Here is a 13,513-nt window from a genome sequence, read left to right as displayed (position 1 = left end):
TGGGGATTGGGAATGGACGGGTCCCTCCCACCGTTTGCAGCCTTTGAGCAGTGGGCTCCCAAGGAAGCAGGGACATTAAAGGGCCTTAACACCCTACCTCCCCTTTACATCTCTTCTTGACCTACGGAAGACAAAATGGTCTGTCCTCATACCTAACTTCCCTGAGGATCTTGAGTGATTACTGGCACAGGTACTCAATCACTGGGCCACATGCCTAGGCCCTGCCTGACTGGCCATTCCTCTGTGATGTGAGCCACTCACCTCTCAAGTGGACTCAACATATTCTGTCCACCCCCCATCCTTCTCCCTCCTGTACCCTTTCCATGTTTCTCATATGTTAATATGTGCCAGAACTCCTGGGGACTTGTGAAAAATGCAGAACCTAGGCCCCATCCTCCACCACATATGTTTCTCATTCTGGAGATTTGAGGAGGGGTACAGTAATCCTCATTTTTAACAAACCCTGGAGGAGACTGTAAAATAGGTGATTCAGAGGGACTGTCAGAAGTATTCCTAAATGATGACACCTCATCTCTTGTCCTCTGATATCCAAAAGTCCTAGTTTCCCTTTGGATTTCCCTAAAAGAGTCGTGAGAATGCAAGATGTTCTGAGGGGGCTGGGGAGAATCCTTTTGTAAGGGTTGGGGGAAGGTTTCCTGCTCCCTTTGGATGCAGAGCTGCTTTGTCAGGCTGTTCCTTTCAACTTATGAAGGGGCTTCTGGGACTGGTGGAGGGGTCTGTGGTCTCTGGAGTGTGAGAACTCTGGCCACAAATGTCTCCTGAAACATCCAGAGCAAGGCTGCTGGAAAGCTGCTGTCTGTGAGGAAGAACCTGGGGGGTGGGGAGAGCTCCTCCAGGGCCTCCCTTCTTGGGGGTCTCTCCCAGACTGGCTGGAGCCAGGCTTCCCTAATCCCGCGGTAATCATTCCCAGCCGTTGACTGGTCTAGGCTTCATCCAGAGTCTGTAACACTGAACAGCAGCCATGCCTTCCAGAGGCACAATACCAGATGAGTCCTACCTGTAAGGATGTGGGTTCCACGTTCCTGTCTCCCTAGAATGCCTGGTGGGTACTCAGGAGATCCTTTAGGGGTTTCCAGTAGGGGACCTTTGTGAGGTCTCTGTGAACTGGGGATAGAGGGATACAGACTTGTCTGTCTTGCCCCACCCTTCTAGTAGACATCCCCACACAGCACAAACCAGAATGATGAGGGGGAGGGGAAGCTAATACTCTTCCCCAGCCCCACTCCCTGCACAAACACATTCTACTCCATACCTGCCTTAAACACCCACATCATGATCGGGCCTAGTCTGTTCAGATTCCTGGATTCTAGAAAGCAGTGGGGGGTCCCTAGGGCCTGTGCAGATTCCCTGGGATAGGACTGGTCTGCCTACACCCAACTGGATGTTAAGAATCTCCCTGACTCACAGGTTCAGTGGATTGGGAAGAAAAAAAAAATTCAAAAGAATTTCCCTGAGAACTCAGGAAAGGCCTAGCTAAGCTGGGTCCAGTTGGATCTACAGTCTTGTCCTCAAATTGATAGTGTATGTCACACTTGGCTATGAGGGGGCAGCTTTGGTCCTCCAGCAGCTTCCTCTCTGCTATAGATGGGTTTAATAAGAAACAGCTCGGCCGGGTGTGGTGGCTCACGCCTGTAATCCCAGCACTTTTGGAGGCCGAGGCAGGTGGATCACGAGGTCAGGAGTTCGAGACCAGCCTGGCCAATATGGTGAAACCCCGTCTCTACTAAAAATACAAAAATTAACCGGGCGTGGTGGCGCACGCCTCTAGTCCCAGCTGCTCTGGAGGCTGAGGCAGGAGAATTACTTGAACCTTGGAAGCTGAAGTTGCAATGAGCCAAGATCGCGCCGCTGCATTCCAGCCAGGGCGACAGAGCGGGACTCCGTCTCAAAAAACAACAACTCACCGAGGTCTCCAGCAGCCCATATGGCCCAGATACCTAAAGATCTTCCCACTGCTGCCTTGAGTGCCCTGGCGGGAGGGAGCCCTTGGCGCCTCCCTGCAATACAGGCCAACTTCCTGTTTGTGCCTGTGGGTAGGACTATGAGTCTAAGAGAAGCCCAGCCATGTCCCGTGGGGGGTCAGAACTGGCAGGCCTGCTCACCTGGGCTGACACCTACTCTAGGGAGGGGGCTGTGCTGGTTCTGCTTGGGCAGCCCCACGCTGAGGTGTCTGCATGGTGGGGGCAGGTGGGAGCTGCTCTGGTGAAACTCGAGCCTTCTTTGTCTGCTTCCCAGGGGTTTTCCCTATATTTGGAGATTGGGCCAAGAGTGGACCCGGTTGGGCTCCCAACGGAGCAGGGAGGGTGGCAGAGTCAAGTTCTATAGGCAGCTTAGTTTAAGGCAGCCAGGTAGTCGAATTATCGGTCACGAGATGCTCGCCCCCTTCCCCAGGTCAAAAACCAAATCCAGTAAACTGGGAAGTCGGAGGCCAGAGGGGCAGCCTCGGCCACCGTCGAGTCCCTGTGGGGCTGGGAACTGGGTAGGCTGTTGGTGGAGTGCGGGGCAGACCACTCCCCTCCCTGGGTGGGGGGGCGCGGCCTGAGCCGCCCCGCCCCGCCCCACCAGGTCAGGCCAGGCGGGCGCCCGGAGCCGGGAGCCGGGAGCCGGGAACCCGGAGCCCAGAGTTCGGAGCCCAGAGTTCGGAACGGGCTAGGGAGCCGGCGTTGTCGCGGCGAGGAGGTGGGCGCGCTGGAGCAGGAGCGGGGCCGGAGCTGGAGCCGAGGCACAGGTGGCGCTGGGTGAGTGGTGGGGCCGCGGAGGTGCAGGAACTCCTGCTTCCCGCACATCCCCGCTCCTGAACGAACTTTCCGCTTCTGGGGAAGCTAGGAGTGGGGTGAGGAGGGGGGTCCGCACTTGGTGGGTCACCCGCGAAGAGTCCGAACAGGGAAGCGACACGAAAACGCACGCCGACGGGCCCCACACACTCGTGCACAGACCCACGCCCGCACTTGGGACACGCGAACACACATGCAGTCGGAAAGGACGCGCCTAGTTTTCTACCCTTGCACTCCCAGGGACAGCGCCAATCAGCCCGCGCGGACCCACAGCGGGCAGGGCACTCTGCGGTCGCGTATTGGGTGCGGGAAAGGGGCAGCCCCGTGACCGCCGACGGGGGCGGGCCGGGTGGGACGCACCCGGAGGTTCCTGCTTCCTGGCCGCCCGCAGGTGAAGACCAAGACGTAAACAGGCGCCAGGCACGTGACAGCTCCGCAGACCAGTGGCCTGTGCCCCCAACCCCACCACGGGGCGGGAACCCCACCCCACCCCACCCCACCCCACCCCACCCCACCCCACCACGAGGCGCGTTTGCTTGGTTCCAGGCCGGACGGCGTTCCATTCTCCGCCTGGAGCGGGGATAAGCCCTCTCTCAGGAACCGGAGCACAGCGCCCCCTGGAGCCGGGGCGGAGCCGGGCTGCTGGGCAGGGCTGGGGTTAACTCGAGCTCCTGTACGTCGTTCCCCCAGCACATTCTTGATATCTGCATTCCCGAAGGTTTCGGAGACAGGCCCTTGATGGCAGTGGACAGCTGCCCCCGCCTATTCCCGCCAGCCCAGAGAGCAGCTGCCTGAGCGCCTGCGGGTCCCCTTCCTACCCTCACCTCCACTCCTTGCGGGAGTCGGAGTCTCCTCCCCCCCAGAAAATGCATGAGTGTAAACGCCCCCTCAATACGAGAGTGGGCCTAGCCCCCTAGAAAAAGGAGGACGAGCCCCTCCCCCCAGGGAATGAGGGAGTGGGCAGTAGCTCGATGCCTTCTTCCCGCCCCACCCCCTACCCCTACACACACGCTGAGCCCAGCTGCCGCCTGAGCTGGGCAGGCTGCCAGAAAGGGGAGGAGGCTTTCGGTGCCCCAGGAGGCAGGGATCAGGGCAAGGCCAGAGGAGGGGGCTCTGTTGGGGAGAGGGGCTCAGTCTGTTCTTGTGAGGCTGAGGGTCTGGGGTGAGTCTGAGGGTGGCTGGGCTGTGTTTCCCTTTCCAGGGAAAAAGAAAGAAAAACAACCCTGTCCATGGAGCTAAAAATAGAGCTGAGAGCTGGCCAGGGCTGTGGCCTGGAAGGGGGGGATGCTTCTTCCTGGGGCCCGGGCGAGCTCTGGCAGGCCTCGGCCCTGCGGGGGAGGGGGTGGTTAGGGGAGAAACGCTGTCTTTGCCCAGGGATGCAGGCATCAGCTGACCTGACCGGGTCACCGAGACCCCTAGGGGAAAGGCTGTGCGGTAGAATATTTGTGAAGCACGGCGTGCAAGAAGTTGTCTGTGTGAGTGACTGTGAATAGAGGCTGTCAATGCGTGAAAGATGGTTAGGAGACTAAGTGCATTTGAGACAGTGACTGGGTGCGAAGGACTGCGGATTGTTGTGGAAGCCTGCGCCCACCAGGCCTGTGACACCGTGTCTGTGTGTGAGTTGGACTGGAAGATTATGGAAAGAAGGAACGCGGACCCACGTGACACCTGAGACTGCTTGTGGCTGCGTGGTGAGGCTGCATGTGGGAAAGGTCGTGTGGGTGTTAGGGAGACTGTATTGTGTGCGAGAAGGTGAGAATATTTGCGACCCTGAGAAAGTGGAATGTTGTCTGCCGTGAGGCTCGTGTAGGTTTGGGCTGTAGGCTTGGACCGGTTTGTCCCAGTGATTGTTGGGGAGCCAGGGGCCGCTCCTCTCCGATAAATGACCTCTCTCTTAGCAAGCGGTCCCGAGGGGAGGCTGGGGAGCACGGGGCCGCGCCAGAGGCCGGCCTGGGTTCGCGGGTAAAAGGGCACGGTGCCGGGGAGTGGGGCAGGGCCCGCGTGGTGGGGGGCGGCTGGGTGTGTTCTCCGAGCGGGCCGCCAGGTGGCGCCGCCTCTGCGAAGCCCAGGTTGCCGCCTCCAACCCGCCGCTGGTGGGGCAGGCGCGGACCCAGCCTCGGCCTCCGACTCGCGCTAGGGCGCGGGGCCCCGGCACCGGAGAGTGGGGGACGGCCGGTCGTCGACCTCTCTCGCTTGGGACTCTGAGGCTGAGAGCGTGTCAAGGAAGCTTCGCTTGGAGAAGCGAAGGGGGAGGGGCGGCCGCCGCCGCGCCGTGGCCCTTTGTGCTGGAACAATGACCAGCTGCCGCTGGCCCCGGGGCCCCGGCTGGGGCGGAGGGTGACCACCGGCGCCGCCGCGTCGAGCCGAACCGAGCCGCCGGACACGCAGTCACAGGGCGTCGGAGGGAGGGCTCCCGACTGCCGCCGAGCAGCCCCTACGTGCGCCCCGGCGGATTCGCGTGACGCGGTGCCTGCGCGTGTCCCCGCGCGTGTCCGCGTCCCGGGGCGGAGACGCCCCTCGGACCCTCCCCCGCACGGCGCCGCCCACTCGCACTGGGCGGGGCTGGCCAGGGCCGGGGGCGCCGCGGAGGCGGGGCCGGGCCGGGCAGCTCCGAGTGGCGGTACGCGGGCCAGGGCCGGAGCCGGGCGGCGCGCCTGTGGAGCGCTGGGGGCGGCCTAGGGCTGAGCATGGAGCAGCGCGGCGGAGGTGAGGGGGGGCCGGGCCTGGGAGGTGGTCTGGGGAGTCCCCAACTTCTGCGCGGTGGAGTCCAGCGGGGAGACAGCGTTCCCCAGAGGCCCCCACTTTGTGGAAGGGGGGCTGGATTCTGGAGAATGGATCGGGGGCTCCCGGCTTCCCGCCGCCGAGTGGGAACTCGTGATCGCAGACTTGATCCCGCTTGACTGGTCCTTGGAGTTCGGGTGGCAGGGAGACTTTCCCCAACTCTTCAGATCCTTCACCAGCCCTGAACCAGCTCCAGCCCTCAGCTCCCCTCAGCCCGCTAAAAGGGGGATGCTCCTGGGCCAGAGTGATTGCTCAGGGAGTGCTGGGGAGAATGAGGGGTTCCCATCTCCCACAGCCACAAACGCAATTCTCAAAATGGAGCCTCCACTTGCCCCTCCTTCTCTCCAAGAGCGGGAGCCGGCTGGCTGGGCCTGGCTTTCCAGATTCCTGGCTCTGGCTCCCTGGGTATGTGGCTCTCAGGGCCCAGCTCTGTGGCACTTTGGACTTAGGGGCCCTCGGCTCCGTGGGGTTGGGGGCCCTGGCTCACTGGGTACGCCTGACTATCTCCTTGTCGGCCTGACCCTCGGGCCTCTCCAAGTCTTTGTCTCTTTTGGGTCCCTGTCTTTCTCTGAGCCTGTCTCCTTCCTTCAGTTTTCACTTTCTCCGTGCTCGCTGAAGTGGGGAAATGCAACAGAGGTGCCAGCCCTTGGCCCCCTAAGAAGTCCCTTCCCCACTGTTCACTCCACGCCCTGGAGTGGGCCCAGAGAGGGGAGGGGAAGGGTTTCTCTATCTGCTCTGCTAGGCGCTGGGATGTGTGGGGTGGTCTGAGCCCCCGCCCTGCAGAGGGGCCTGTGATCGGTCCCTGCGCCCGGCCTACCCCTCCCCCAGCTCCCCACAGCTCCTGCCCCAGCCTGGACACCTCTTCCTGGTTCGCAGTATCTTTTGACTTGGGTAGGAAGGAGGGCGGTGGATTTAATGGAGCGCATGCGAGAAAGAAGGGGAACAGATCAGGCAAAGGAGTTAGATAATGTCCCACCTCTCCCCACATGCCAGAGAGGGAAGGAAACAGGCTCCCTCCACCAACGGGCCCTCAAGCCACCCAGGCTTCCACCACTCTCATACCTGCGTGCCCACGTTCACAGGTTCCTCTGCACATCCTGGTGCACTCACCTTCCTAGTCGCACACATAAACTCATGAACTTACAAAGCTGTCCAGGCACCGTCTCTCCCACACACCGCAAATTCACTTGTTAGATCCACATTTATAACTTTCACAGGCTTTCTAATGACCCCTTACCCACATACTCTTGTAAGATATACACATGTGAATTCACACATGAACTCATGTCTGTGAATGTACTGATACATCAAACGTGTAGACTCACATTCACAATGCTTTCACACACATTTTCATATACACGTGTTCATTTCCACGCTCCTGTGCAGTCACACAACAAATAAGTAAATGCACACATTCCTACTCCCAGTGCAATTCTCTGTCCAGTTCTTGGCCCTGCTCTGCATGATGACTTCAGCAGATGCCTAAGTCCTGGTCATCAGCGGCCTCGGGACTGGGACTAGGGAGGGGGTTCTGGGTGGAGGCTTGCAGCTGCTTCCAGGAAGGAGCAGGGCCTGGGGAGGTGGAGCCGTCTTGCCTGGGTTCTGTGGAAGTGAGGTTTTGGACCAGCCACTAGAGGTGAAGGCGGGACTTCTACCTTCCTCCCCTCAGGGTTAGTCTGGGGACCTTCTGAAGCTGTAGGATTTCAGAGAGGTTGGCAGTGGGGTAGGGCCTATGGAGGCTCCTTTAGGCCTCACTGATTGGGTGTGCAGAGGTTAGGAGTTGTCATGGAAACTGTATGAGCCTCCATCCACCTCTGGGAGGCAGGAGACCCCAAAGGACACCTGTGGACTCCCTAAGAGTGGTGGTTTTCTTATTTAGCCGGATCCACAGAGAGGCAGTTTAGCCACCTCACTGTCTGGGAGAAACTGAGGCCCAGCAGAGGGAGGCAGGGCACTGACTGACTTTGGCTCTTTGTTCCCTAATTACCATTGGAGGTGCTGATTGCACCCCTGAGGTACTTCAGCCCAAACTGCCCACCTGGCTTAGAGGACCAGGGACCTGTGCTTCAAGCTGGGAGAGAGGGCCCCTCCCTCACCTGAGTCCTGGCCTCTGTGGGATGCAGGATTTGGCTTAAGGCCTGGGTCTTTGCTGACAAGTGGCTCTGCAGTAATCACCCAGGCCTCCCATCCCTCTCAGCATCTCTACTGAGTGAATTCAGTCCTCAGCCCTGTTCAGACCAGCATTGGACAGTGTGGTCTGGGGCCCAGGGGGAATTGAGGTTCATTCCAGCACTTGAAGGGGAAGTCTTGGTGTGGGGATCAAGGCCTGTTACTGATGTCAAGGAGGTGTTTGGTCAGGATCAGTGGATCAGGAGGGGTCTCTAGGTGGAGGGACTCTGACACCACTGCCCTGCTTACAGGTCACCTGCGAGGCCGCTGGCCAGGCCTGAGCCTTTGCCACCATGGCCATTGTGCAGACTCTGCCATTGCCACTGGAGCCTGCTCCTGAAGCTGCCACTGCCCCGAAAGCTCCAGCCATGGGCAGTGTGAGCAGCCTTATCTCAGGCCGGCCCTGTCCCGGGGGTCCAGCTCCTCCCCGCCACCACGGCCCTCCTGGGCCCACCTTCTTCCGCCAGCAGGATGGCCTGCTGCGGGGTGGCTATGAGGCACAGGAGCCGCTGTGCCCAGCTGTGCCTCCTAGGAAGGCTGTCCCTGTCACCAGCTTCACCTACATCAATGAGGACTTCCGGACGGAGTCACCCCCTAGCCCAAGCAGTGATGTTGAGGATGCCCGAGAGCAGCGGGCACACAATGCCCACCTCCGCGGCCCACCACCGAAGCTCATCCCTGTCTCTGGAAAGCTGGAGAAGGTGAGGACTGGCTCTTCCTTGTGGGCCTGGGTAGAACGGGAGTCCCCCTTTGGAAAACTGGAATTTAGAAGCTTATATAGAGGAAAGAGTGTGGGCTTCAGATTCACCAGACCTGGGTCCTAATCCCAGCTCTCTCTCATTCTGGATGTGTGACCTCAGGGAAGTCACTTAACCTGAGCCTCAGTTTCTAGAACTGACATGAAGGTCAAATAATGTATAGCATACTGCCTAGCATGTAGCATATATGCAGTTGTTAAGTGCTAGTTGCTTATGTTCTGGTTATTTCTGCACCAGTTATATGTTTGGCTTTGGTCAAGGCCTTTAACCTTGCTGAGCCTCCATTTCCTCATCTGTAATGTGGGAATAGTGATCATATTTAGATAATGGGGATAAACCTTTCAGATTGCTTGACACAAAGCTGACACTGGTGGCCACCTCCACCAGTGGCCACAATTGTTACGAATATATGGGCATTGGGGACCCCAGATGGGAGGGCAGGGAGTGTCATAAGGGCTCTGCAAGATTGGGCAGCTCATCTCCAGTGTCACATGGCACCTCATTTCAGAACATGGAGAAGATCCTGATCCGCCCAACAGCCTTCAAGCCAGTGCTGCCCAAACCTCGAGGGGCTCCGTCCCTGCCTAGCTTCATGGGTCCTCGGGCCACCGGGCTGTCTGGGAGCCAGGGCAGCCTGACGCAGCTGTTTGGGGGCCCTGCCTCCTCCTCCTCTTCTTCCTCCTCCTCTTCAGCTGCTGACAAACCCCTGGCATTTAGTGGCTGGGCCAGTGGCTGCCCATCAGGGACGCTATCCGACTCTGGCCGAAACTCACTGTCCAGCCTGCCCACCTACAGCACCGGAGGTGCCGAGCCAACCACCAGCTCCCCAGGCGGGCACCTGCCTTCCCATGGCTCTGGGCGAGGGGCACTGCCTGGGCCAGCCCGAGGGGTCCCTACTGGGCCCTCCCACTCAGACAGTGGCCGGTCCTCCTCCAGCAAGAGCACAGGCTCCCTGGGGGGCCGTGTGGCTGCCGGGCTTTTGGGCAATGGTACCCGGGCCTCCCCTGACAGCAGCTCCTGTGGGGAGCGCTCACCACCACCCCCGCCTCCACCTCCTTCGGACGAGGCCCTGCTGCACTGTGTCCTGGAAGGAAAGCTCCGAGAGCAGGAGGCAGAGCTTCAGCAGCTGCGGGACAGTCTGGACGAGAATGAGGCTACCATGTGCCAGGTGTGGTCAGAGGCAATGATGGGGAAGGGGAATGGCAGGACATCCCAAGGCCTGGGGAATGCAAGGGGCATTTCCATTTCAGCAGGGAAGAGGGGTTGGGTAGTTGTAGTTGTGACCCCCCTTGCCCTTCCCACCAGTTGTCTGGTTTAATTTGTGGAGTAGCCAGACGTGGTGGCTCGCATCTGTAATCCCAGCACTTTGGGAGGCCGAGGTGGACGGATTGCTTGAGCTCGGGAGTTTGAGACCAGCCTGGGCAACATGGGGAAACCCCATCTCTCCTAAAAATAAATTAGCTGAGTGTGGTGGCATGTACCTGTAGTCCCAGCTACTTGGGAGGCTAAGGTAGGAGGATCACTTGAGCCCAGGAGGAGGAGGTTACAGTGAGCTGACATTCTGCCACTGCACTCTAGCCTTGGGTGACAGAGCAAGACTCTATCTCAAAACAAGAAACAAAAAACAAAACTTGTGGGGTGGAAAGGAGTCAGAGTGCATGGATTCAAACCTCCCACTGTTAAATACCAGTTTTTGGGCTTGAGCAAGTTGCTTAACTTTACTCAGCCTCTATTTCTTCATCTATAATAGGGATATTTCTAGCTTCATAGGATTGTTATGAGGATTAAATAAGGCAAAAGGTGTAAAGTGCTTAGACTAATGCCTAGTACCTAGGAAATGCTATATATAAATGCTTGCTTTTTTTTTTTTTTTTTTTTTTTTGGATTTTTAGTAGAGACGGGGTTCCCACCATGTTGGCCAAGCTGGTCTCGAACCCCTGGCCTCAAGTGATTCACCCGCCTCGGCCTCCCAGAGTGCTGGGATTACAGGCCTGAGCCACTGCACCTGGCCAAGTGCTTTTTTTTTTTTTTTTTTTTTTTTTTTTGAGACAGGGTCTCATTCTCTCACCCCCCAGGCTAGAGTGCAGTGGCGCGATTTCAGCTCCTTGTAGCCTCAACCTCCTGGACTCAAGCAGTCCTCCCACCCCAGCCTCCCAAGTAGCTGAGACTACAAGCGCATGCCACCACACCAAGCTAATTTTTGTTCTTTGGAGAGGCAAGGTTTTGCTGTGTTGCCTAGGCTGGTCTTGAACTCCGGAGCTTAAGTAATCCACCCACCTCGGCTTCCCAAAATGCTGGGATTACAGGCATGAGCCACCGAGCCCGGTCTGCTTGCTCTTGTGTTTGTTTCTATGATCATCATAAACGCAGTTAGTATTGTTGCAATTACTATTGTTGTTTGATGGAATACACCCTTCCTGAGCCCTCAAAAGTGGGCCGCCAGAGCAGACACTGAGTGGGGAGTTGGGAAAACTGCCCAGGAGCTGGGTCTGTCTTCTCACCTGCAGGCCTATGAGGAGCAGCAGCGGCACTGGCAGCGAGAGCGTGAGGCCCTGCGAGAGGACTGTGCGGCCCAGGCACAGCGGGCACAGCGGGCCCAACAGCTGCTGCAGCTGCAGGTGTTCCAGCTGCAGCAGGAGAAGCGGCAGTTGCAGGATGACTTCGCACAGCTGCTGCAGGAGCGTGAACAGCTGGAGCGGCGCTGCGCCACCTTGGAGCGGGAGCAGCGGGAGCTCGGGCCAAGGCTTGAGGAGACCAAGTGGGAGGTGGGCCAGACCAGGAGGGGCAGGGAGCAGGGTCACACAGGGAGAAACCCTGGAAAAGGGGGCCCAGCCGCACCCTCCCTCAGCCTGCCACCCCCAGAGGTCCTCCCCTTCCTCACCTCGGTGAGATGAGGTTCTCCTCTGTCCCTTTCTGGGAGAAGGGTCTCCTTGTTGGCCTTGTCTAGTGGCACAAAGCCACGCTTCCAGCCAGTAGTAAGAATGTGGTGCTTGTGGTGTGGAGGCACTATTCTAAGCACGTTACATGGGACAGATCATTTCATCCTTATAACAATACTGAGGGGGCTACCACTCGTCTCCCCATTTTAGAGATGAGTAAACTGAGGCCCAGAAAGACTGAAGTGCCAAATCTGAACCCAGGCAGTCTGGCTCCAATATCTGAGCTCTTAACCAAGTCATTGTAGTACCTTTCCAGTAGACACCTGGGTACTGCCCTCCATTGCCCCCACTCCTGCAGCACCTGCTAGCACCCAGTCCCCAGGGCTCGGTGGTACTTCCACAGTGTCTCGTGATGCTTTGAAGACACCAGCTTTGAAGCAAAAAAATCTATGTCTGCTTTCCACTTAAGCCATATCTTAACTCTATGACCTTGGACATGTCACTAGACTTGCTTTAGTGTCTCCATCTGTAAAATGGGGATAAAGATGGACTCTCCTCCCGAATGCCAGGCATGATGCACAGGGCCTGTCCCCCCAGGAGAACCTGTCTCACCATCCTTCCCCACTACCTCCCACCCCCAGGTGTGCCAGAAATCAGGCGAGATCTCCCTGCTGAAGCAGCAGCTGAAGGAGTCTCAGGCAGAGCTGGTGCAGAAGGGCAGCGAGCTGGTGGCCTTGCGGGTGGCACTGCGGGAGGCCCGTGCTACCCTGCGGGTCAGTGAGGGCCGTGCGCGGGGTCTACAGGAGGCTGCCCGAGCTCGGGAGCTGGAGCTGGAAGCCTGTTCCCAGGAGCTGCAGCGACACCGCCAGGAAGCCGAGCGGCTGCGGGAGAAAGCTGGGCAGTTGGATGCTGAGGCAGCTGGACTCCGGGAGCCCGCTGTGCCACCTGCCACTGCTGACCCATTCCTCCTGGCAGAGAGTGATGAGGCCAAAGTGCAGCGGGCAGCAGCCGGGGTTGGGGGCAGCTTGCGGGCCCAGGTGGAGCGACTGCGGGTGGAGCTGCAGCGGGAGAGGCGGCGGGGTGAGGAGCAGCGGGACAGCTTTGAGGGGGAGCGGCTGGCCTGGCAGGCAGAGAAGGAGCAGGTGATCCGCTACCAGAAGCAGCTGCAGCACAACTACATCCAGATGTACCGGCGCAACCGGCAGCTAGAGCAGGAGCTGCAGCAGCTCAGCCTAGAGCTGGAGGCCCGGGAGCTCGCGGAGCTGGGCCTGGCTGAGCAGGCCCCCTGCATCTGCCTGGAGGAGATCACTGCTACTGAGATCTAGGGCCCTCGGCACCCAGCTCTGCAGGGAGCTCTGCCAGAGGGACTGCAGATCCACTTAGGCCCCAGGGCCCACGGATGACCCCAAAAGCTGAGGGCCCCAAAGCCACTTGTCTCTTAGGATCCAGGCCTCTGGGCTTCTGCCAGGAACTCGGGGTGGTCGTATGACTTGGAGGAGCAAGATCATACTGCTTGAAGGTCCCCGTGTTCACTGTCACCCAGAGGCTCCTGTCACTACCCACTTCATTCCCCACCGCTGCCAGTGCCACTGCCAACCCTGTTCACAGGCGCTTCCAGCCCACTCCAGCCAGGGGAGCTGGGAGGAAGAAGGGGCTCCCTCCTCTCCACATTCCCCCCAACCCCAAAGCCAGAGAAAGCCAGATGGCACCAGCTGCTCCAGATGTGCCTGCCCATATTGGGGGACAGGGCCGGGCCTGGGCTCGGTTCCCAGGTTCGAGCTCTGCAGCCTCTCTCCTGGAGTGAGGGGGCTAAAGTCAGACCAAAGGAAGAACTCAGAAATGTCTTGTTTATTTGTGTTTGTGACCAAGCAGCCTCTCCCTTCACCCAGGTTTACGGCCTCGTTTTCACTTGTATATTTTTCACACTGTAAATTTCTTGTACAAACCCAAAGAAAAAATTAAAAAAAATTTTTTTTGGTTTAAAAATAATGTGAATGCGCTGGATAGAGTATAGGAACTTGTTTGACCCACACCCCCTCTATTTGCTGGCTATTCCCCGAGCTCTCCTGGGGAGAAAAGGTGATGGAGGAAGGACAAATCCAGTAGAATGTCTGAGGTCTTAATGGACCCC

At 58.5% G+C, this 13,513-nt stretch overlaps 1 protein-coding gene across 3 annotated transcripts; it reads left to right on the top strand.

Moving 5' to 3' along the window:
- The first annotated feature begins 2,573 nt into the window (after positions 1-2,573).
- Positions 2,574-13,371, top strand: LZTS2 (leucine zipper tumor suppressor 2). 3 transcript variants are annotated; one of them, XM_010356111.2, is made up of 5 exons: positions 2,574-2,759; positions 7,997-8,446; positions 9,012-9,671; positions 11,011-11,268; positions 12,024-13,371. In XM_010356111.2, exons 2-5 carry the CDS (start codon positions 8,039-8,041, stop codon positions 12,705-12,707), a joined length of 2,010 nt encoding a protein of 669 aa, XP_010354413.1. In that variant the 5' UTR covers positions 2,574-2,759; positions 7,997-8,038; the 3' UTR covers positions 12,708-13,371. The 3 variants fall into 3 exon arrangements, with proteins under 3 accessions (XP_010354413.1, XP_010354414.1, XP_010354412.1); XM_010356112.2 differs by lacking the exon at positions 2,574-2,759 and adding an exon at positions 4,182-4,270; XM_010356110.2 differs by lacking the exon at positions 2,574-2,759 and adding an exon at positions 4,803-5,501.
- The last annotated feature ends 142 nt before the right edge of the window (positions 13,372-13,513 follow it).

The sequence above is a fragment of the Rhinopithecus roxellana genome, chromosome 11 (assembly GCF_007565055.1).
Source record: "Rhinopithecus roxellana isolate Shanxi Qingling chromosome 11, ASM756505v1, whole genome shotgun sequence".
NCBI lineage: Eukaryota > Metazoa > Chordata > Mammalia > Primates > Cercopithecidae > Rhinopithecus > Rhinopithecus roxellana.
Note: the sequence above shows the minus strand (reverse complement) of the source record. Positions and strands in the feature narration are given on the sequence as shown.